The 24,561-nt window shown below is 37.9% G+C and overlaps 1 protein-coding gene across 1 annotated transcript in view; it reads left to right on the top strand.

The window, feature by feature from the left end:
- ASXL3 (ASXL transcriptional regulator 3) overlaps positions 1 to 24,561 on the top strand; it is a 130,361-nt gene that overhangs the window by 58,236 nt on the left and 47,564 nt on the right. Inside the window, exons 4-5 of the mRNA XM_050915748.1 lie at positions 768 to 879; positions 12,618 to 12,739. Of these exons, the coding sequence (XP_050771705.1) occupies positions 768 to 879; positions 12,618 to 12,739 (234 nt within the window). The remainder of the gene's footprint in view (positions 1 to 767; positions 880 to 12,617; positions 12,740 to 24,561) is intronic.

Raw genomic sequence — 24,561 nt, 5'->3', positions numbered from 1 at the left:
GGCTTCACAATAGGAGTGGAGGAATGTGAAGCTGAGGTGAGAAACAAGAAAGTGAGATTATGTGTTTGGCAGTCTAAATGTAGTCAATTAAAATTTTGGGATGGGGGAAGGATCTTTTGTAATTTATGACAGACTTATTTGATGTAAGGGTTTAAAAAATATAAAACTATATAGATTTGGCTGATCTTGAGAACTAAAAATTCTGTATCTGAGATTGAATTAATAGTTTTCAGAAGCTGTATTTCCTAATTTACTAAAACAAATGCTGTTTTTCTTTAAATCGGGAGATATTCTTGGCACAAATCCAGGTATTCACAATCACTCCCATGCTTGTGAGCTCCAGGTTGCTTCAGCTATTTGAATTCAGGAAACAGGCAAAGGCAGAAAAGGAACATTAAAGGATTTGTGTTTTGCGGCAGCGTTCTGGACACTCAACTGGGAAACTAGGATTTTTAACAGCCAAACAAGTCTGTTTCTGTTTAAAAAAAAAAAAAAAGTGGAAGATCTTGCATTTTATTTGACTTTTTTTTAAAGAGAGTATGTTATGACTTCACAAAATAGCTTTTTTGCTTTTGCTTTGCAAGTTGTTTCATGAAGGTCTGTTTTTATGTCTTTCTCTGAAGTAACACAAGCATATTTTATTTTATTCTGTTTTTTGAAATGTAAGCATGAGAGTACACTGCAGTAATCTATTTTCGGAGATGCAGCAGGATCATGATTGATTTTTTCTTGTTAATTTTAGTTTTCTTTTTCTTTTTTAACTGTAGAAAGAAGAATCAACATGCCCTACTGATGGAACATTGGATTTGGGATGTGAATCTGAGTTAGATAGCACTGAAATGGCTGAGACAAACAATAATAATGGAGAAGAAAATGGTGGTAGGTGTTTTAATTTCAATATTAGGGGGCATATTTTGGGAAAAAGTATTGTTTACTTAAGGTTTTCATGGTGTGATTTGTAAACAGTATAAGTAATGTTTTGTACTCAGTGGAACTATTTTTGAGTGACTCCCTCTCTTTTTTGGCCTTATAAATAAATCAGGAACACCAAGTGCCTTTATTTGACTTAGATTTGTAAAAGACAACGAGTAGCGCTGTTGGGTGTGTTTTGAGTAGGTAATTTTTTGGCTTATGATTTTTTTGTTCTAGGCCCCACAGCTAAAGAGTAATTTGCCTTACCGGGCTTCAGACTTGCAGTTGTCGGATAGACATCTCACTGATTTCAGTGTGGGCATGTGGGGTTGGTCCCTCAGTAGAGTTCTGGGCACAGGACAAAGGTTTGTATATTTTTTTGTTTCAGGCAGAGATTCTCCTGGGTGCCATGTTGACAGAAAGATATGTTGAAGTATCAAATCCTGTGCATTTTTTTTCTCTGAGATAATGACAAACTGAAACATTGCGAGAACTTGAAAGTAGCAACCTTAGAAGTATTGTTTCTTTTTGAGAGGTAATAATTGCTTATAAAGAAAACACAGTTCTTCAGTTACCTAAAATTACTTGCAAGTAATAGAAATGAATATTCTTATTAAAACTACACTCATGTAATGCTTATAAAGTGAATGCTTTATACAAAAATCAAGCTTCCCAGGACCTCTGAAATAAACCTTTCCTTGATCAGTTCTTCTCTTCTGCTGCCCCCTCACAACCTGTCGCACTGCTGGACTGCAGCCTACTGTTTTGGCTCACTTCGTATATGATGAGAGGGTGTCCTGTTTACAACTAGGACATGAAAAGGCTCAGCTCATGTTGTTGTTCTGCTACAGACTCCCTTTTTGATCTTGAGCAACTTACTTAGCTTCCATGCTGCACCTGTACAGGACTGATACTGCTATTTCAGTATTGCTCGCTAGCAGCATTGAAAAATCACAAAATGCTCAGTAATAGGAGTAACAGAACTACCTAAGACAGGTTGCTGTGGATCTAGTGGTGAAGTTTTGAAGCTCAGTGGAAAAACAAAAGTCAAGAATCACTAAATGGCTCTGCTTCTTCATTTTCTTTGATACATTATGTCTGTAAGTTAACACACTCTGCATGTGCAGTGGTTTTATGCTTATGTAGTACATACTGCACGTATAAGTGAACATACATATTTGTAGTTCTTCAACAATTCCTGTATGATACTCAGACGATTTGTTGATGTACACTTCCCTAAGTCACAGGAAGAATACAGTCATGAAAAGCAGTATAAATACAGTTACAGATAGGAAAGCAAAAGTTGATATTACTTGTTATAAACAAATAAAAATCACAGCAAAAACCTGGCAATTATTTAGGAGTGGTAGGATGTAAATAAGGATGCCAGAATGCCAGAAGTAGAAAATTGCTGGGTTTTGACTGGGAGGAGGCTGCATACTATTTTCACAGTTTACAGTAATAAAAATAATTCTAGCACTTGTGGTGACATAAAAGAGCAGCTGCTAAAATTAAACATTTTAAAATATTTGGGGTAGAGCAGTAAATTACACCTAGATTGTTTTTAAAGCTGAGAACTTTCCCTCATGTTTCATCTTTAACAAATCTTGGAAAACTGCAATATATTTAACTTTTTGAAAAGAAGACATTTTAAATTTGTTTTATGTCATGCAGTGGAGACAATTAAAAAGAGTAAATGGGATGGCAATAGTGAGTCTATATTGCATATAGAAAGGCCGATGCTAGATGTGATCAATAAGGAACTGAAGACAGCGTATCTTGTATCAGTCAGCTGATGCAGAACATACTTTTGTCAAACATGTTTGATAATAGCTTTTCTTGGGACTGAAAGTTTTGCTGTTAAACTTTGTTTTGTTGTTAAAGGTATCTATTGATATATATGTAGAACTCTGTAAGTGATTTCATTTATGGTATAGAGTGCTTGGCTTAAAAACAGGACCATGCCCAAGAAATGCAGCTGGTTTTAAGTGGATTGAAAATTACAAATTATTAGATCTGCAAAGGCATAGGGATCACCATCCACAGTAGGTATTTTTGCTGTTCTCTTGAGGATGTGATTTGACCACTCTTCCTTCAATATCTTTGTCAATACTTTTTGAAAAGTATAAAATCCTTCTTGATTAAGTTTATTGATAATAAATAATAACGTTGAGACCCCTCTTGATTGCCTTGTAAATGATTACAGTTGAACAGTATTAATTTTTTTAGACTTTAAAGTGAATAAAAAAGGTTACATTTGCACAGTGGAAACATATATTCAATAAATCAGTAAATGTGAAAAGCATTTAAGGATCACAATAGAAAATGAATTGAACATGAACGAGATGCTTTTGCTAATTAATGCAATGCAGTTCTTGGACTATAATTCTGGTAGTACTGATTAAAGAATATAGGCACAGTGTTTCCTTTGGGTATAGCACTAGTTAAATGATTACTAATGTATTGCATTCATTATAGCTGTAAGAAAGAATTAAGAAAAATAGGAAAGGATTTAGAAAAGACGTATAAGAACTCCTGAGTGAACAAATACCTCCTTTGCTCTGGGAAATTTAATAGGGACAGTCTAGTTAGTTTATCAAAGATGAGGTGGTGACTTGATCGGTTTGTAAATATTTGAGAAAAGGTATTTCTATAGAAAATATTTGGTCTAGCAGACCAAATCTAACAAGATGTCTGTCAATTAAACTTTTCACACTAAAGCTGGGATTTTTTTTCTTTCCAGGAAACTATTCTGTGGCATAAAAATAACATTTGATTCAGTACAAAAAAGCTTTATGAAATTCTCTGACTTGTGTTTTAGAAAAGGTCAATAGATACAATGTATCCTTTCAGCCTTAGTATGCGTGATATGTATGAGGATGGACATTATTTGCACATTGTATTCTTAATTGCCCAATTGATTGCATTTTTATTTGCTCTTGTTTCCACTGTGGTAGAGTCCAGAAGCCCCAGTTCTGACAGAGTGATCAGAAATTGTTTGCCAAGAGTTTAAAAAGTGCCGCTTTAAAGTTAACTGGAAGCAGAGGATGAAACCCTAAGCAACAGCCTCAGTCCATTTGTGGGCTTTTAGATGATAGTCCTCAGGTTTCGGAGTAAAAAGTACCAGCTGACACTCAAACAGAGAAGAATCACATTATTCCCCAGCAGGCACATTTTTCCCAGTATAAATGCAGGCTACTGAACAATTTTATTAGCATAATACTATAAAAATTCCTCACAGTTATAAACACATGACTTGGCGAAAGCTGTTACTCCACACCAGTATTGCTAAACTGACAACTGGAATGGTCACACCTCAGGATTTTTCAGATGCTGTGGAGAAATCTTTCTTTCCCCACCATCTCCAAAGGCATATGTTAAAGAAGTCTTTACGCTACAGTTGATTTTGTTTGGAATGGGATTTCTCTAGAAGCTCTCTAGCAGTCTCATATCTTTTTATAAATTCCATTTCCCTCAAATACAGGGGCAGCATGTAAAGGTGCAGTCGGTAAAAGAATTAAAATCCCAATTACTGTTGCCTGGGAAAATGATGACTATAATATCCTTTTGCCCATCAATAGGATGTTCTGTTCTCAAAAAGCGTTTGTCCCTAGGGTTTCTGAAGCCAGGGCTAATCCATCAGCCACAGAGCGCAGTTGATTAAAAATTGTCTTCATGCAAGCCAATGGAATGCACAATGATGTAACTGTGGAGGAGGCAGCAATTCCTACGGTAGCATGACTTCCCTCCCCAGTCCGACCCAAACATAGGTTCTGATGTTTGCCCAAATATGAGCAACATCTCCTCTTGAGACACTTTGGTTTTCAGCACTTCCGAAAACTGTAAGTTCTTCAATTGTGAACATGAAATGGCAGAATTAATTTCTTAGGCAGTTTTCTTAGAGATAGTAGATGAAATGATGGATGATAGAGGATCAGGTTCATGCTGAATCCTGAAATTTTGTCTTTGTAGCTACTGTGCTCTTGAACACCTTGTGCTTTTTGGACTAGGAAGCCACTAGAATAACTCCTGTAGTGAGGAATGAATATTCACCATTGTTTGAAACCTGAGTCCACATTTAGATGTTCAGTTCCTTTCCAGGAACGGAATTTCTGGCAATTCAGGGAAACCCGTTATCCTTAGCATCTTGTCTCTTGGGAATAATATTGGATGATTCTGCTGAATATGTCCGTTGCACACGGCAACATCTGGATGTGGAATAGGCTCTTCTAAAAGCAGAAGGGTGGTAACGGAGTAGCAGCTCGAACATACAGAGTTTTGGATGATGCATCAGAAAGAGACAGTTTTTCACTTTTTTTTTTGTTTTGTGGGGTTTTTTTTCATCTCCCCGCAAGTAGCTATAAAATAAAAATACTGTACCCAGGATCGAGTTTAACTTCTGTTTGTTTCATTCCCACTGGAGGGGAGTCATAAGAATGAGAGAAGATACTATGGAGCTTGAGGGAGAGATCTTTCTCATCTGCTTTATTTGCTGTACAGTAGAGTTAATGAGGCCTAAGAAATTGGTGGCTTAGTGATGACAGGCTGTATATTTTTAGTGGAAAATGTTGACTTCCTTTGGAATAAGGATTCACAGTTTTCAAAGCTTTGCAAAATGTTTGGGCTCAAAAGCATGCCGAGAAAATAATGGGATTCAGTGCAATCTACCAAGCTGATGTGGTATTTGATGTCTTGTTCCAAAAAATACTATTCAATATTATTTATCATTTCACAGTGCTAGTATTGCTTTTCAAAAAGAATATTACAGTCACAGTAGTGCCCTTGATACATGCATCTGTTTTTGCTTGCTTTGGCGAACTTGTACAATTAACTAACTCCCAAACTGGTTTTCATTTTCAAAAGCTGATGGCAACAGTCGAGTTCTGAATTGTTCAGATTTTGCAAGTTGGGCTCTAGAGATCAAAGAGTGATGGAGGTGAATTACTTGATACATCTGTGTTGGCAAAGCGTGACCATTTATGTCAATACAAGTATAGATCTGTGTCACCCAAAGAAAATACTGAATTTTATGGATATTTTAGAGAGATTTTGTGTGTATGTTTTCCTAAGGGAGTTCTCTGTGAAGTTTCGTATCTCCAGAGTGTGTGCATACATTTTGTGCTTGAGGTAGACTCTAGTCTTTAGCATATGGTAGCAATATTAATTTGTGTTTTGTAATGCGGCCATTAGTAAACAGTCCTTCTCATCTGCTGCGGTTTCTGTAACAAAGAAGGAAGTGAACTGCTGTTGATTTTATTGGTTTGATTTTAAATCAGTATGGTCTGTCTGAAATCGGAATTAATTGTGCTATTTATTTTGGGAAAATAAGCCCCTTAAAGCACTCCAGGAATTTTTCTGTCCATCTAGTTGCATAAATCTGTTTATAATTATTCCTAATAACTTTCAGTGGCAGTGAGACAGAATAATTTTAAGTTGTATTCCTATAAAAATTGTTTCTTTGAAGAAACACGTTTTCTAATATGTTTTATGTAGGTGTCATATTTCTTGGGTGGGGAAGGTAAAAGGTAATAAAAAATTACAGAGATAGCCTATAAAATTTGAAATTAAAAGATAGCATTGCTGATTTTTATAAATGATGGCCTTTCATAATAATTACCAAAATTGGTCTTGGAAAAATGGAAGAAAGGAAGTTCTTTTAAATGGAGGTTGTTGAAAACATTTTTAACATGCTCTTTTTGCTAAGTAATTCTAATTCTATCATTCATGTTAACACTTTCTGAACACTCACTAAGGAGGTCTTATCTTCAGAAACCCAGCTGCTCTTCCAGCTCATAACCTAACAGTTTATGGCTTAATAGTTGCTTTTTGCTTTATTCCTTCACTCAGTCCTGGCCCTTGAAGAAGGCGATTTAAAGAACGGAGCCTAATTATTCTCCACTAAATGGAAATGCCTCCTGTAGGCTTAAAACTGCTCTTGTTCTCTTTTTCTACTGTAGCAGTAATGGTGAATCCTCTTTATTTGCTACCCAAATATTTTTCCTTCATCTGTCACATTCTTTCAGGGTTCTTTTTTTCCTCTCCCGCATCCAGTTTATTTTTAGTATTCTTTTCCGATAAAGCTTTTCAAGCGAACATGGATCCAATAATATTCATGCATCTTCAGTGCTTATGGACGAAGTAGTTGCAGCTTTCCAAAGTTGTATGTATGTACAAAGATCACTGACTCTTCTTGAATTTGTTTTTCTTTTACTGTGTTCTTTGGTTTCCACAGCAGAAATGCCTGCTCTGTTCTTAAGGCATTGTTTTTCTCACTGGGATCATCAACGTTCATTTCAAACACTTACATATTTTTCTGCCATATTTTCCCCTTTTTTACTTCTGACCCATTCAGAGAAAAGCAGTTGGACTTGATCCATATAAATGAACAAATAAATAAATAAATACAATTTTCTGTGGTCATAGGCATTGTAGTATAGTAAGATTTTGGCACAGATTGATTTAAATCACTAAGTAGCAGAACATGTTTTAAAGAATAAGTTTATTCATTGTCTCATATTTGTATTTCATTTCCTACAGAAAAGTAAATTAATATTGTTTTGTAAACAATTAGTATCTTGATTATGCTCTAAATAAAGCCCGTATATCAATTTTAGTATTATTTTTTGCTAATAAAGTGAATAGACTGTATAAGTTATTAAGCAATTTTATAAATTAACATGATGTATTTAGATTTTTAATGTTTGTATCTTCTACTTTTGGAAAATAGGCAATGATGTCTCTTATTTACTAGATCGTTAGGTTTATAGCCATGATTTGTATCGAGGTGGTTTCAGTGGAAATGGAAATTTAACTAAAACATGGAAAACAATATTTAAAATAGCTTCTTACTATTTTAAGCTACTAGATATATGAAGGAAAATATTTATAATGTACAAAATATATCTTAGAAAAGAAGTATCATTTGTTGTTAATGAATGAAGTTGACTTTCTCTAATCACCATGTAATTTTAAAATTTTTAAGCACCGGATTTCAGCCTTACATATCTATTTCTTTAATCATAGACTACAGGAAAAAGTTTGTTTTTCAAAACTCTGAAGGAACTAGGTTTGGGTTGCACGAAACCAAACCAGCCTATAGTGAGGTATTCCTCCTGTACCTGCAGAAGAGATTACAGCGATGGAATTACAGCAATTTATTGTTTCTGTGTGTTTCAGTTCCAGTTGCTTCACCCATTAGAACAATCCCTGTTCCTTGGTTGAACTTTGTTGTCAAAGCTTTAAAGAAACAGAAGCAAAAGAAACCAATACACTGATAATATTTTTATGTAAAATTGAAGTAATGATAGAAATAAGAAGTATGGCTTCTCATAGACCCTGTCACAATTTCAGGGTTTATTGTTAATAGAAAAATGAATGAAAGCACAAAGTTAATATAGAGCTATGTTTATTTTTATTCCTGTGCTGTATCATGACTTCGATGTTAACGGTTGCAGTGTTGAGCATCATCAGTTAGTGTTGCCAAACCTCACTAGGATGAACTTTATCACCAAAATAAACAGGGGACACTCTTGGATAATGTCGTAGATCAGAGTAATGAAAATCAGAATTTCCCATTTGAACAAGAAGGTAATAGGAGTTGCAGTCATCCTGGGGAACAGGAATAGGTTTTTCATGACAGGTCTTGTTGTATCCTCTCTTAGGAGGGACGGTTAAGTATATAACAGTTTCCATTCTTTAGGCATTTTTAAATTTGTTCTGTTCTTCTCTCCTTAACTCTGGGGTTTGTGTGCTCACACTATTTCTGGTTTTTTTTCTTCAGTTCTTTGACTCTCAGACTTTGCCAGAAAACAGTAAAAAAATTCTCTTTGAAAGAAAAGACAAAAGCTGGGTAATTTGAAATGTCAGGGTTTTATTTTGGTGTAGGTGTTCTTTGTCTCAGGAGCTTAGCTATTGCAGTGTTTTAGATTATATAAACCAGCTATTGTTTGCTTTCTGCTGACACTTTGCTGCTCCTTCAAGTTGAATCAATCTTTTTTCACATGATGAGCAAAGCTTACTATTAGAAAAGGAGCCACAAAGTGTGCTAGCTCAGTTGGTAGGGTATTGGACCCTTGTAATCCCAGGGTTGTGGGTTCGAGCCCCATGTTGGGTGCCAAAAAGGACTGTGGTGGGTTGGCCCTAGCTGGACACCAGGTGCCCACCAAAGCCGCTTTTATCACTCCCCCTCCTCAACTGCACAGGGGAGAGAAAATACAACAAAAGGCTCGTGTGTTGAGATAAGGACAGGGAGAGATCACTCTCCAGTTGTCATAGGCAAAACAGACTTGACTTGGGGAAATTAGTTTAATTTAGTACCAATCAAATCAGAGTAGGATAATGAGAAATAAAACTATATCTTAAAACACTTTCCCCCCACCCCTCCCTTCCTCTCAGGCTTAGCTTCACTTCCGATTTTCTCTGCCTCCTCCCCACAAGCAGTAGATGGGGAATGGGGATTGCGGTCAGTTCATCACACATACACTCCTTCCTCCTCAGGGGGAGGACTCCTCACACTCTTCCCCTGCTCCAGCGTGGGGTCCCTCCCACAGGAGACAGTCCTTCACGAACTGCTCCAACATGAGTCCTTCCCACAGGCTGCAGTCCTTCAGGAACAGACTGCTCCAGCGTGGGTCCCCCATGGGGTCACAAGTCCTGCCAGCAAACCTGCTCCACCATGGGCTCCTCTCTCCACAGCTCCACAGGTCCTGCTTCCGATGAGGTCACAGCCTCCTTTGGGCATCCACCTGCTCCATGTGGGGTCCTCCATGGGCTGCAGGTGGATATCTGCTCCACCGTGGACCTCCATGGGCTGCAGGGGGACAGCCTGCCTCACCATGGTCTTCCCCACGGGCTGCAGGGGAATCTCTGCTCTGGCGCCTGGAGCACCTCCTCCCCCTCTTTCTTCACTGACCTTGGTGTCTGCAGAGTTGTTGCTCTCACATATTCTCACTCTTCTCTCCCGCTGTTGTTCCACAGTAGTTTTTTTCCCCCCTTCTTAAATATGTTATCCCAGAGGCGCCACCACCGTCACTGATGTGCTCGGCCTTGGCCAGCGGCAGGTCTGTCTTGGAGCTGGCTGGCATTGGCTCTATCGGACATAGGGGAAGCTTCTAGCAGCTTCTCACAGAAGCCACCCCTGTAGTCCCCCCACTACCAAAACCTTGCCATGCAAACCCAATAGATTCCACCCCTCGCCTCTGTGAATCACATATTTAAGAATTATCATTAAAATCCACATTCATCACACAATCTTCACAAACTTCACTCGTATCAACAATAAAGAATTCCCCACACCAAAATCAAAATAACATCATCACAACACCAAACGAAAGTGGACAATTTACACACATAATCCACCCCTCGTCCCTTCACCACAATTACAACAACTGAAATTCCCCACGATCATTCCGCTCTCTAACATCATTCAGTCCACGTTTTGCCCATTACCTCACCCAATTACTTTCCTTATCTCGAATTCCTCATGCCCCATGCTGGGCGCCAAAAAGGACTGTGGTGTGTTGACCTTGGCTGGACGCCAGGTGCCCACCAAGCTGCTCTGTCACTCCCCTCCTCAGCAGGACAGGGAGGGAAGAAAATAAGATGGAAAAAAACCTCATGGGTCAAGATAAACACCGTTTAATAAAGCAAAAGCAAAGGCCGCACGCGGAAGCAAAGAAAAATGAGATTTATTCTCTACTTCCCATCGGCAGGCAATGTCCAGCCACTTCCCGGGAAGTAGGGCTTCAGTAGGCATAGCGGTTGCTCCGGAAGACAAACGTCATAAATAACGAATGCCACCCCACCCTCCCCCCCCCACCTCCTTTCTCTTAGCTTTTATTGCTGAGCAGACATCATATGGTATGGAATATCATTTGGGTCAGCTGTCCTGGCTATGTCCCCTCCCAAGACCTTGCCCACCCCCAGCCTACTGGTGAGGGGGGGGAGTGTTGCAGAGACAGCCTTGATGCTGTGCTGGCACTGCTCAGCAGTAGCCAAAACACTGGTTTGTTATCAACACCTTTCCAGCTACCAGTACAAAGCACAGCACTATGAGGGCTGCTGTGGGGAAAATTAACTCCGTCTCAGCCAGACCCAATACACCGGCTGATGCTGTAAACTCAGAACCTGTTTTGTGTTGCAGCTTCTTTGTATATTTTGACAAATCCTTCAAGTATAAGGGAAAAAAGTGACAAATATCAGTTATAAATCTTGTGATAAAAATAAGATTTGTCTTATCTGCTAATGAAAATTTTTAATCTAATATGAAAATTATCTTGATATAATGCCAGTGCCATAAAACAGAGTGTATTCTCTGTTTGTGAGGTAAGTATTAATTATTTTTTCTTTCAGTGTGAAAACAAATGTTTAATTTCACATGCATCTTATGTTGGCCATTAATTATTGATAACTAAATTGTCTCTATTCTATCTTTTTTCTTACAAACACAAAGAAAAAATCATTACAATATTTCTTCTATGAAACTTTGCTAAAAGCAAGGGAGTTAGAATGCTACTTCAGGTGTCTGCTCATCCCACTGAAGGATGGGAGGAGAAAACCGTAGGCAAACAGAAACATTGGGCTAAAATTATTTGTAGCATTTGTCTCTGCAGCTGCTTTGAGTGTCTTCAAACTATTCTGGTAGGTGTGCAAAGTATGGCAAATCTTGGAAAACCATATACAGCTGCAGAGCCTTATAAAGAAGGTATGTCAACACGCAAACCAGCTTTGAGCAGCTCTGGAAGACAGACTTGAATTGAGTCAGCAGATGAGAATGGAAAAAAAGCTGCTTAATTTCTGGATCCATGCTAATGCTGTTTTAGCTAGGCTGTCTTAGGACACTAGTGAGAGTAATAGTAATGCAAGTCATTAAGAGTGGAAAGGTTTTTACAGCCCGTTTAGTCAAGCTTGCTGACTACCAAGACTAATAGGATCCTCCAGCTATTTTCACAGCTTTCATATCTGTTTAATAAAGCTAGTTTTTTAAGACAAGTAATCATATTTCCTTTTATTTTTAACCAGGAGCCTTTTTCTGTCTCACACAACATGTATTCAAGAGGCTGTTTAATGCAAGTACTGTAGTATTTCTTCATTAAAACATGTATTATTTAGAAGGCTGACAAGTAGCAGTGTGTATTACCTGAGAGACCAGAATTATTCTTTGCAGATTATTCCAGTCTACCCGTTAAACAGGAAAGTGTGTGTTCTTAGCTTTACCAAGAAGTACATATAAAATGGATGAGTCTGGCTCCTAAGAAGCCATTACAATCTGGCATGAAGTTACATATTTATAAATATTTCTAGAACACAGGGTCATCAGGATCTCTTCTATAAATACATGTTTAGACACATAATAATCCATTAAAACTGTCTTGGTGAGGAAGATAATTTTTGTCTACCTTCTGTGTGAAAACCGTAGTTAAACTATTTCAGTTACCTTTCAGGACCTGAAAGGCAAAATATGCCAGGCCTCCAGAACTGCATAGAAAGGATATGATGAGGTACAAATATTTGTGAAGCGATGCATTTATGTAGAATATGGCTGGATTTTCAGCTCATCTGGACCTCAAGATTAGTTGAATTTCTTAGAGCGAGCTTTTTGTTTTCCAGGCACTTGCCTTTTTTTTTTTCTGTCCTCAGGACTTTCCAAGATATAGGGAAGATAACCCCCATAACAGTATTCTGATTTTTTTTTTCTTTTTATAAAGTTTGCCCAAAGCAGACATCTGAAGAAATGTCTTCCAATCGTGATTCGAGCCTTACTAATGCACCGGTGCAAAGCAAGCTAGTATCTTCCTTCCAGCAGCACACAAAGAAAGCACTTAAGCAGGTAAGCTTGTATTGACTGATAATCGATTGGCTTCCCTTTAGCATGTTTGTCAGTCTGATACGAATAAGATCTCAGCAGAATTTCAAGGCATTTCTGAGGATTTTTAGTGCTTTGTTTAGTGGTGTATTGCTGGGTTTTTTTTCTTCTTTTTTTTACCGATGGTGCAGTCCTGCTATTTATTGTGAGTTTGATGGTTTTTTAAGTGCTTTTCAAGTAAGCAGAATTGTTTATATTATCACATCTCTGCTTTTCCTATGTAAGCATTTGTGTTGGAAATTTTATATGAAGCTTAAAGTAAAAAAAAAGATTTTGAAGGAAGTTCTGCAGATAGGTAAGAATCTGGGTATACTTGCTGTTCAGTTTTTCTTTATGGTCTGTTAAGTAATTTTTCTTTCATACTGTATTTGAGTGTACACTAGAGTGTATAAAAGTGGGGTAGTTTTTGTTTTTTGAATAACTTATGGTTTGGATGATTTAGGTTGCATGATAAGTAGTAAAGCTTGGCAAAAGTAGCTGATTATTGAAAGTCAGATATTAACTGAAAGCATAACAATGTGAAAATTATTTTCCAACAGTGCTAAATTAGTTCAGCTTACAGCCAGGTAAATGAAAAAACAAAACTAAAAAAGTTATATTTCCAAAAAAATTATCATTGTTTCTTCTCAATTTTGAGTATGTAGGAATTGTTTTAGTCTTGTAAAGACTATAAAAAATGAACTACAACTTTTCTAAAGTGTTAGCATAATGAGGTTATGTTGTTTTAATTTTTCTCATAACTGCTCTCTTAGTTATGGTTAACGGAGGTTGAGTATTTCATGGGGTAGTTTATTGCCAAGTTGTTGTTTTAGGCTTAAGTTAAGCAAAGCTTGTCTGCATCTCCTCGAAACACTTAAGTATTTGTGCTTAGTTTTTCATGTGATTTTAGTTTAAATCCACTAAAATTAATAGACTTTTATCATTCACGTAAAGTTATCTTGTACTTAGAGGCTTTGAGGACTGGAAAGGATTGTTAGATTGGAGTCTCACATCTGTTTGGTCAGGAAGATTGAGCAGTGGGCACAAAGCAGCTCACTAACTGTGTGGATAGTTGTGAAAAAGACACACTTTTTGGAAACTCTTCTATACAGATCTTTTGCAATATGTGAACTTTCTTAGGGGTGGAGGGAGCGGGCAAAGGGGAAGGAAGGGAAAAAAAGAGCAAAGCTACAAATGTTTGAACTTGTATAACTGTTTAAACTCTACCATTTGTCACTTAGCAGATGTATAGCATTGAGAATAATTTTTAAAAGGGCAAACTAATCAGAATAGCTTAATTAATATAAAAAGTCTTAACATTGATGGAAATCTTTGAAAACATTCCCTAAGGCAGTAGGGTTAGAGTAACATCAGAAAGTTAAGTAATCAATAAAAAGAAATTAGTTTTAATTAAGTTGATGGTAATTAGATCCTGTACTTGAGAGTATTATTACAGCTATCGGTAAAATGTTTTCTCTATGTACAGTATTAGACAAATGGACATTTGTATTGTTGAATAGTAGAGGATTTTTGCTTTGTTTTCTCTAAAATTAAAGGTGTTGGCTACTGCCATATACACACTGCAGATTTGATTTAATTTGATATTGTAGCAGAGATGAATAAACTTTAACAGTGATTTTATTTATAAAATTGCTGTTGGAAATTTATTCTTTCACTTTCCAATCTTTCTGTTGCTTTTATGGATACATAATATCTAAAATTTGTACAAAGAAGAACCTGCAGTACCTTTGCATACCCAAGAAACTTTAGACAGTTGTATACAATGCTCCTCCAACTGATACTAACTTACTGGTTCCATGCTAAAGTAACAGAAGATGAGCCATCATCATGCTCTCAGCAAGTGCTTATACTATATAAACATATATATACTGTATATATGTTGTAATGAGATCTTCCCTAGCTCTTGCTTTTTTTCTATTACTAAACAGTCTTCACAGAATGAAAACCTAAAAGATAGTCTTTCAAACAGTTTCCTACTCAATTTATTTAAAAACAGTGGGTTCTTCACATTAACTTGATTTTGTGTGTATGTTTTGTAATCCATTAAAATTAAAGTGAGAGGCAAGTTGATAATGTGCAGTACTGCTTCAAGAGCTGAGCTAGAATTAGAAGATTTTCTCCACTGTTTATCTTAGAATCGTAGAATGGTTTGGGTTGGAAGGGACCTTAAAGATCATCTAGTTCCAACCCCCGTGCCATGGGCAGGGACACCTTCCACTAGACCAGGTTGCTCAAAGCCCCATCCAACCTGGCCTTATCTACTTATTAACCACTCTAGTCATATGTAATTCTCTTTAAAATATTATATGCTGGATTTACATATGATTTGATTTTTAATGAATTCTAGAGGTATATTCCTGGGTTTAGATTGCAAAGAACAATCTCACATTTCCTTGTAACAGCCTGCATTTTAGGATATTCTCATGAATCAAATCAGTCACAACACTGCATTTCTTGAGCTATGCTAGGAGCTTGGAGGACAGGGCATTTTCTGAGCCCTGGCTCTTGGTCTTGATTTCTCTCAGGTAGTAGTGGATCTGGGGTACTTTGCAGAGGCTAATGAGGTTTGCAGTTGCAGTGGACTCTCACAAGGTCTGTGTCACAGTTCAGACCTTATCTCCTCACCTTTCAAAGGCTGGGCTGCCATTTTGGTCTGGAAACTTTCTAGCTTCACCACCTTCCATAGCGTCCTTGTTGGGAGAAAGGTTTTGAGTGTTTTACCACTGAGTGTGTTTCATGCTTCTTTTTTGTTTTTGAGGGAGTTTCAGTTTTGCTCTTGTATAGTATCTCAGTGTAATGTCCAACAAAATAGTTCCCATTCACGAGGGTTTAGACAAAAGAGTCTATGGTGTAGAGATGCCTTTTGTACTTGGCTTTCTGATGGCAGATTTTACAGATTTCTGTTTCCCTTTTGCTGTTGGAAGTACTTGGGTATGTGTGCCCAGCTGTTGCTGACCTAGTACCTTTGAAAAGAAGGTTTATGGCATGCTGTCACACGCTGATTTCCTATCAGTACTGATCAGTTCCATACTGATTTACCTCATTTTCACACTCGAGAGTTTTGGCATGCAGACCCATGTAAGGACCTCTTCCTGGGAGAGTACTGAACTACATCTGCATCTGCTAGCAGTGGTACATGGTCACACTACTGTGTGAATTATTCTTGCTCTGGACAAGGCTAAGTCAAGTACGGACATCAAGTCATGGCATAGTATCTACCATGCTCCTCTCTGGTCCAGTTTCTGTTCCATTGACTTGAGGTGATACTTTTTTGCAAGTCTTCGCTATGTACATATTTGTCTGTATCTATCAAGATGTTCTTGGAACATTTCTCAGAAGAAACGATCATACCTGCAAACTGGCCTCACATAGGTAACACTGAGCTTGTGTGAATATCAAGGACATTGAGGTGGTATTAGTGTCTGTTGGACTCTGATAGCCAAGTATAAGAGCACCTTGTCCATCAGTGTACCAGTTGTTTCCTGGGGCAGTACCAAGAGAGGATAAAGAACTTGAAGATGCACTATAACGATGTCTGGGATGATAGTAGACCTCCCAGACATGGAAGAAAATCCTGCCTCACTTTTGGCACTTTGGAATCAGCACCAAGAAGGGTACCCATAAATTTTCTGTTGGGAGAAGAGAAGGATACTCCATTCAGACTCAGGATCTGAATACAGACCAGGACATGTCTGAGACTGTGCTGGGCATCCAGATCTCTTTGTAGAGACAGAAACTCCAGAGACAGCAGCCAAGTGGGTTTGGGAGGAGAGAAGCTCAGGAAATAAGGGAATCTACACAAGGTATGTTACTGCCGTGGTTTGTTTTGTTTTTCTTAACTTTGGGCTTTGTCTGCATGCTTGGTGGCTGGGTTCATATATGTGCCACTATTTTATTCATAAAGTGGGTAGATGCAGTTTTTTATGGAGAAGGAAGGCACCCATCCATATGATCTGTTCTTATAGTAGAAGTGGCAACTCCACACCCCTGTTTTTCCAGTGGATGCTGTCAGGCCCCAAGCAGTAAGAGAGCTATGGGGAAGTTACGGTTTGGCTCATGTGTTGCTTCTGAATTATAGGACGTTAGACCTGTACAGCTCCAGATAACATTTCAGGCTGACTTTTCTAGCACAACTGTAATTATTATCAGAAACCAATGTACAAACCTGAAGCAACAAAAGACTAAATTTCAGAGCAGAATGGTGAACAGTGTAATTTAGCCCTGATTTACCCAAATTTACAGGACTAGTTTATCAAGATTTCTTTGTGTGTTTGTTTTTTAAGGACATAGGTGTCCAAGTGCCTAGGTTGGCACTGAAGGTAGAATCCTGATCTCCCTTGATGCTGGTGTGGATTTGCTTTCCTGTCTTCAGCTCATGCACACTGCTTATCTTGCTTTGAGAGAAGAATAAGAGCAAACTCACCAGTCTTGCTCCCTCCGCACTCATTCTGTTAGGACTTCGTTCCTTGACTACAGCCAGATGCAGGTTATCTTGAAACATTTTGCTGTCCGTAGAAAGTAATCCAGTATGAATCTGTCTGTGGTGTCTATCCTTTGACTCATTTGAGCAACTAGTCACTGACATGTTCTGATATAAGCCTGATATATTTGCCTGCCCTCCGTTCCCTTCCTCGCCCCCAAAGAAACAAACTTGACAGAGGAGATCATTATGATTATGTCCTTATCACTTAGAATTTGAGCACAGGGTGTCTTCCTGAAAAGCTCTGAAAATCGACTGTGAACTGAGAGGTATTTTTTGTACTGAATTCCTTGGTATAGAGAGTTTGCTGCAGTTTCTCAGTGTCTCTGTTAACCATTTTCCTATGTTTCATTTCAGATGCTACAAATTTACCAAGGCCACAGTTGGAGAATTCTGGCTCCCTAGCTGAAGCATTTGATCAGAAGTCTGGCCACATAAGTGATGATTCTTGACAAATTTTCCTGTCAACAAATGGAAAACAAGGAAAACATGTTGCTTTTTGACTTCTAGAGAGACATGGGAAGGGACAGTGGAATTTACAAAATGCATTCAGGAACATGGAAGTTCGAAGATGATAAACTAAACTGATTTTCTGATTGCCAAGACAAGTCTAGGGAAGAGGACAGAGAAGCTATGGCAGGGAGACTGCATAATGGGGAAAAGAAGCTGGAAGAGCAAGAGTTCCAGCAGGAGCTCTTCAGGGAGTACATGCATTGCCCGAAGGCAGGCTGCACGGTATGTCCCTCTAAAGGTCCCTATGCATGGGCAGCATGTACCAGCTGCTCAACACAGTGCTTTGGTAAGACGCAAGACAATGTTTATGAGACTTTCTTCTGGGTCATCCCCATGGTCCTCAGCCCTTACCTGTGATGGAAAGAAAGGGACAGGAATCCACACAATCCCTGTGTTCTTTTTGTACTGCTTTGTAATAACTAGCTCCCAGTTGGTGGGGCATTCTGCTTGTTTGTTTTTCCTCTGGGGTTGTTTGCATAGCATGCTTTTTGCAGCGCTCCTGCATGTTTTCTGTTTTAATAAATGTATTTTCCAGAATTTCTTACTCTGAGAAATAACTAAGAAGAATTTTAAAGCAACTTTAGAACAGTACTGTGTTGAAGTGTAGTTGCCCCTCTACCTCACTGTAGAACAGTGTCCCTCACTTAAAATATGTCCTGGCATGAACATTACCTTTGGTTAAATCTACCACTGCTATGTATTGGAATCTCCTTCCCAAGTATAGGTCAAAGCACTCTCTTCATTCTGTTCTGTAGATGCAGTTGCTGTCTCAAGTCTCAGATAATCAAGCTGATGATAGTTGCCTAGTTCTAAGCATTGCACTTGTCTGATAATGTTTTTCTTTAAGTAACCTGGGGAACTATTTAAGATGGATTGGTCATTGCTACTGTATTAATGACAAATATCATTGCTGGAGATGAGAGTCCCAGTCAAGCTTTTCCAATGATGTTACATGATTTTTCCATATAGTGGCAGTGGGTGTCTAAGTGAATATCTTCTTCTGGGCCATATCAAAAGAACAGCTTTTGATTTGAATAGTTTATAACATGAAATTATACGCACATGAAAATGAATCATGTCTTGATTTTGAAGTGCATCCTAGAAATGGTTGGCCTTTTCAGGGAAAGACAGGAGCTGGAACAGCTCATAACTCTTCAGAGCTCTAGGAAGCCTCCTACAAAATGCTGACAAAGAGTATGTTGCAAATTTGACCTAATGTAAAATGTTGATTACTGTTTTAAGATTTTGTATTGACATTACTATCTTTATTTCTGCTTTCTACAAACTGTTTCCTTACCTATATGTGCTTTGTTGTGCCAAGAAACAGATTTCCCCATAAAGCACTTTTCAACTGGTAGATGTTATTAGTTTAATACTACACAAAAAACTAAAAAAAACCCCAACACTCTTCTCTTTGGAAAAAAGTGTCACTGAGTCGATGCACGTGCCATCATCATTCCCATTCAAATGCAAGTCAGAACAGACGTTGAACACATCACGTGGGTTTTTGTCCTTCTCTTGTTTCCGTGGTTGGGAAAGCAACAAAAATGTTTACTTTGCAGTCTATCGTGATCTGCAGCAACTGTAGCTGTGAATGCATTATTGTAATCCTATAGAAGGTAGTGCTGGCCTGCAGGTGTGCAGACACGGACATAAATACACACATCTCTCTGTCTCTGCACCATGAATGTCCAAGCACTTTAGTTCAATATTGGTTAATATACAGATAAATGTTCAGTTGTTAATGTATACTGTAGTTGTACAGAAAGACCCTGGCCACTACTGAGACCTAAAGAACAAATATGCAGCAAGAAATTATTTTTGTTCCAAATACAGATATAAGTGTCACAGGGTAGAAGGATGGCATGGGACAAGAATAGATGTTTATTTGAGAAGTTATTAGCAGAGTTTGAAAATAAACCCTAGGTCTCCAAACTTCCAGCCTGGTGTTCTACCACTACTCTTCATCTCCAAATGATCAGTTGTGTACACTTGGCACCAATACTGTTATGTTTGGTATACAGGTCTGGTTGGAAGTAAATTAATTTGCTCTATGCTTTGGAAATGGCACTTTGTACTTTGTAGCTGTTTCCATAAGACATCTTTATTATTTATTTAATCTTATGTTTGCATGCTTATGACTGAATACTTTTAATGTATGTTTAATATAAGAAGTAGTGGCGTCCTGACAATAACAATGTGTTTATTCTTCATGATTTGTGGTGCTTACTCTTTTATTTTAACTGCTCTGTGTATCCATGAAACAGGTTGCCACTGAGAAATTTTAATTTAATAGAGACATGGGAATTAAAGGCTGTCTTAGTTTTACTAACAAAATAAGGATGAGAGAGAGGACAAAGACTGAATTTTATGGTGGTGTTAAGTGAATCAGTGATAAACTATAAATCTGTTTCATCTTTGCCAATGTGGGAGCCATGGCCATGATGTAGAGTTGTTATTTATTTTGTGCAATAGACTTTTCTCAGTGTATCATAGTTTGTGTTTTTCACATGGCAGAGCAGAAGAATTCCATAGCTTTACAGTTCTGATCCATAATGTGTGAAATTTCAAAGGCTATGTTTCATGATACAAGTTTCAGAATGTAGACTTGACATTTATGGAACAAATAGAAATCTGGGACAATGTTGCTTAATGCAACCGAGTGTTACATATCTTTGTTTTTAATAACTTAATTTTTAACATTCTCAGCATGTCATGCATTTAAGCTCAAATGAAAGTGGTTTTCTGCATTAATGGTTTATCTGTATGCTGCATTTTTTCATTCTGAGTTGAAAAATGTGGGAAAGAAAAATAATAAAATTTCCTGAGCAGCAGTAAAATCAGAGCATAGAGCTTGACATTTTGCTTCTGGTGCTCTTTTGGGGATGTATTTTTCCCCTCTCTTCAGTTACCTTTTAGTTTATATTGTTTCCTTTCATTCCTACTTCAAAGACGACTTTATTAGTTTTTACTGAAGAGAGTCAACCATTTTGTCACATGGGTGAAGAAGTCTTTCCTGTGTTAAGATCAACTAAATATGAAATGATTATTCTTAAGAACAGATAATGGCATTCATGAAACCTCCAACACACTGCTATACTCCAGCAAGGGCATAAACGCCCCGAAAAAGAGAAGGAGACTTGCTCTTGTCACCTCTTTATAAAAAACTGCTTGGAATTAGAATATCACTGTTAATTGCATGGTGTTTTTCTTTTGCCATCTATCTTCAGAGTTTGTGTTTTCTTAATACTCATCTTTTTATATTATTTTGAGTTCTTTGGATGAAAATGGATTGATAGGTTACTTAAAGATTTTGGCAATAAAAATAATTTCATTAAACAAATTAATTATGCCAAGCCCTGTATAATGACCGTGGCAGTGTTATTCAACAGATGGTCACAGGTTCATTTTTATGAATGGGAATTCTCCATACTCATTATGTGCGAGAGATTCACAGATGTCCTTTGCAAATCTGCTTGTGAAAGGCTGAATGTAAGTACTGTATTTTGGTGGTGATTTTAAGAGAGCTTTTAATGTTTAACTTGTATGCCACATGAACTTTCATTTTCTTTCTCTCCTTTTTTATTTATGTGCTGTACAGATAGGATGGTAGTAATGTTTTACAGAATACTTCAACAGTGATCAGTTCTAGGAATTTACAACTTGCAGCTTTTTTAACTCAAGCATTTAGCACAAAGTGATTGAATACAGTTGAAATGTAAACACAGAGTCTCATTAAAGAAAAATATACTTTATGTAAGCTATCATATGTGCTGTATGTGTTTCTCTGTTACTTTCCATAGTAAAAATGACAACTTGTCATTTGGCAGAATCATTGGCTCTTTCTTGCAGATCTGTAGGAAGCCCAGCTAGGAGGTTATGTATCTCTAAATATGGATGAGATGCAAAAGGCTGTGTTGGTAAAAGATGCCAATGTAGTTTGTGTTAGTTACTGTTTCTGTATCTACAGTGAGATCTGGAACCATTTTTCTTTGGAAGAAGTTACAAAATTTCTCCTTGTCTTCAGTGCTAGTTACAAATTTGACTCATCTACTTTGTGCTTATTCCCTTCACCAGAAGAGCCAAAACTAGAGATTTATTTGGTCGTGGTGATTAGGAAAGCACTAAATTAGCTTGGTGCACTAAAAGCTCAATAAAGCGAAGTGTTTGGTGTATGTTTCACTTTGACTAATCCCATTGACTTCCCAGCTAAGTAGAATTAATCTTGGGATACAAGATTCTTATCCTACAGTAGTCTTGTATCCTAAAATTAATATCCCTCAGGCTAAGTGTAGAGAAGTTATATATTCGTCCTCAGCAGAGACTGCACAGGGTATCCTTGGTTTATACTTAACTCCTTCTGGTGTTCGGCTTTACTAGTAACTAGGCATCAGTCGGTACTTTCTCCCTCTGCTGGGTTGCTCCTAGTGTTGTCTTGCAAAGACTTGTCTATCCAAAATTTCAGACCCTGCAGCTTTAAATTCAAAGGAGAATTTAATACAAAATTGTTGTGATTAGCTGGGAATAGTATGTCACACTAAAGAGGATGACTGAGCAAAATCTCAGCCATCTCTTTACCCTGCAAATCAAATGTTAGATTATTTACTCGATACTTTTTTATCCTCCTCCCCTGCCTCATATCTTTCCTTTGACAAATGAAAAGATAAAGAGGCATAGTGAAGATTATTCGTCTGTTCTCTGGGCACAGCGTAATTCATTGGCACTTTGTGTTAAAACTTTGACTTAGATTTTGATGTCCGCATGGTTTTAATTTTTCTTCCATTCTACAACCTGTCTTTCAAGTGTCCACATGTGTGTAGCTTCACTGTCACCTTGAGTCATCCCATACAGACCCATTTCCAAACTTAACCATGGGCCCTGCATGGTGATCGGTTCCTTGTGTTGTGAAATGGGAGGAGATGGGGGAGGGACTGGCAGTGAAACAATAAATGTTAGGGAAAAAGAAACCCTGAAAAGCAAATGTGTATCAAAGGGAAATGGTGTCTTTAAGGTTTGTGCTTGATCCTCACATGTTGGAGTGCTTAGCCTGTAGCTCAGAAGTGGGCTATGCCTCAAAGTAAATAGTTCTGGTAGCAACATTTGCCTGCTCCCAGCTCTGTTCCCCGCTCTTGTAGCTCTGAGTGTCCAGGGAGTGCTGGGATGAACCATGGTGTCTTGTGTTAGTGCTCTGTGAGCACGGGGTGGCCTGTGCTTCTTGGAAGTGCCAGATCAGTTGCATAAATGTGTGCTTAAGGTCCGCAAGTGGCCTTCCTGTAACACAAAAGAAGGTAAGTGGTGCGCCTGACAAAGATTGGGTACTGCTGCCCTCGCTCTAGCAGCGCATGTGTCACCTAAGGTGTACGAATGCTGACTACGTATCATTGATGGAGGTTACACTGCTGCTTACTTTCTGTCATTCGTGGGAGTTCAGTCTGAAGCATTGAAAATTAACTGTGAGGCTTTACAAAGAATCTACCTTTGTCACAGTGGCTGTATAAATCATTACAATGGTATTTCCTTATGGATGCTGGCAACAAGGCTGTGGTCCCTGGTAGAGGTGGAAATTGTCTTGAAAGGTCAGGAGGAGGCTGGAGGAGAACATGGGGCATCGTTTGGGTTCTTACTCATTTGTCTAGGGAGAATGACACTGAGGATGGATATTCCTTCTCTGCTCTTCATCAGGCAAATCAGGCTGTGGGGCACAACAATACAAAGTTTGGGTTGTGGTTATATTGGTATGCTGTTAGCGCAGAAGTTGGCTGTCTCTTCAGTTAATTTTTAGTTGACTATTTGTTACTGTCTCAGTGGTATTACTATTAAATAAGGATCACCGGGTTTGACACTTAGCTTGGCAGGACTGTGCACTGAAGGTCATTTTTGGAATTTTGGGGAACTTTTGAGAAATGTTAACATTTTGGAATTTTCTGTCCACAAGTGTGACTGTGCTTGCTCAATAACAGTATGAATTTTCTGTCTCAAAAATGTGCAAAGTATAGGCTGTTCTTCATGGCTTTCTGCTTGCTTCTTTGGTTCAGTGCAGATCTGACCAGCTTCCTCTCTTTGTTTGATTTCAGGTGTTCTGATTTGCTTTTTATTGCACAGTGCTTATGTGTCTTTTAAGAAGTGTACTATAAAAGGGGTTAATCAATGAAATAGCTTTTGTGTGGCTTGGTGTATTTTATGTTGTGTAGTGTGTTATTTAGAGGAATAGTGTGATACTGTTTTGTTTTCAGAGGTTTTTTTTTTTATTTAGCTGTGTGAACATTTTGGAAAGATATTACAGATTAATTGAAGTTACAGACTTAAACCTTATAAGGCATCAGCCATTCATGCTCGTAAACCTACAGGGATAATTCATATCAAGTATGTTCCTTGTTGATATAATATTACTTTAATAAATCCCCCCCAAGATCATAACACAAATCACAGTTATAAAAAGAGAGTGCACAGTAAGATTGGAGAAAAATAGACAGGACGATAGGAGAGATCTGTATTAAGCCCAGCCCATTCTGATTAATTCCAGAATTTTAATGCTTGCAAATGTATTAATTGGCAAGTTTTCATATTTGTATGTTTTAAGATCTTTTGAATCAGATATCACTTTCCATATAAAACAGTCTGACAGGTATTTGCTATTTCTAATCCTTAAATATTTTGTATTACATTATCAACCCTGTATTCGATCCATTTATGAAACACAAAGCACTCCCATTTGTAGAGATTTATTCTTGTATCATTTTTCCCCAGATTTGCCAGAACACCGTCATGTTCGTGTTCTGAAGGTTAATGCCCA

This window comes from Gymnogyps californianus, chromosome 2 (genome assembly GCF_018139145.2).
Source record: "Gymnogyps californianus isolate 813 chromosome 2, ASM1813914v2, whole genome shotgun sequence".
Classification (NCBI taxonomy): Eukaryota; Metazoa; Chordata; class Aves; order Accipitriformes; family Cathartidae; genus Gymnogyps; species Gymnogyps californianus.
Note: the sequence above shows the minus strand (reverse complement) of the source record. Positions and strands in the feature narration are given on the sequence as shown.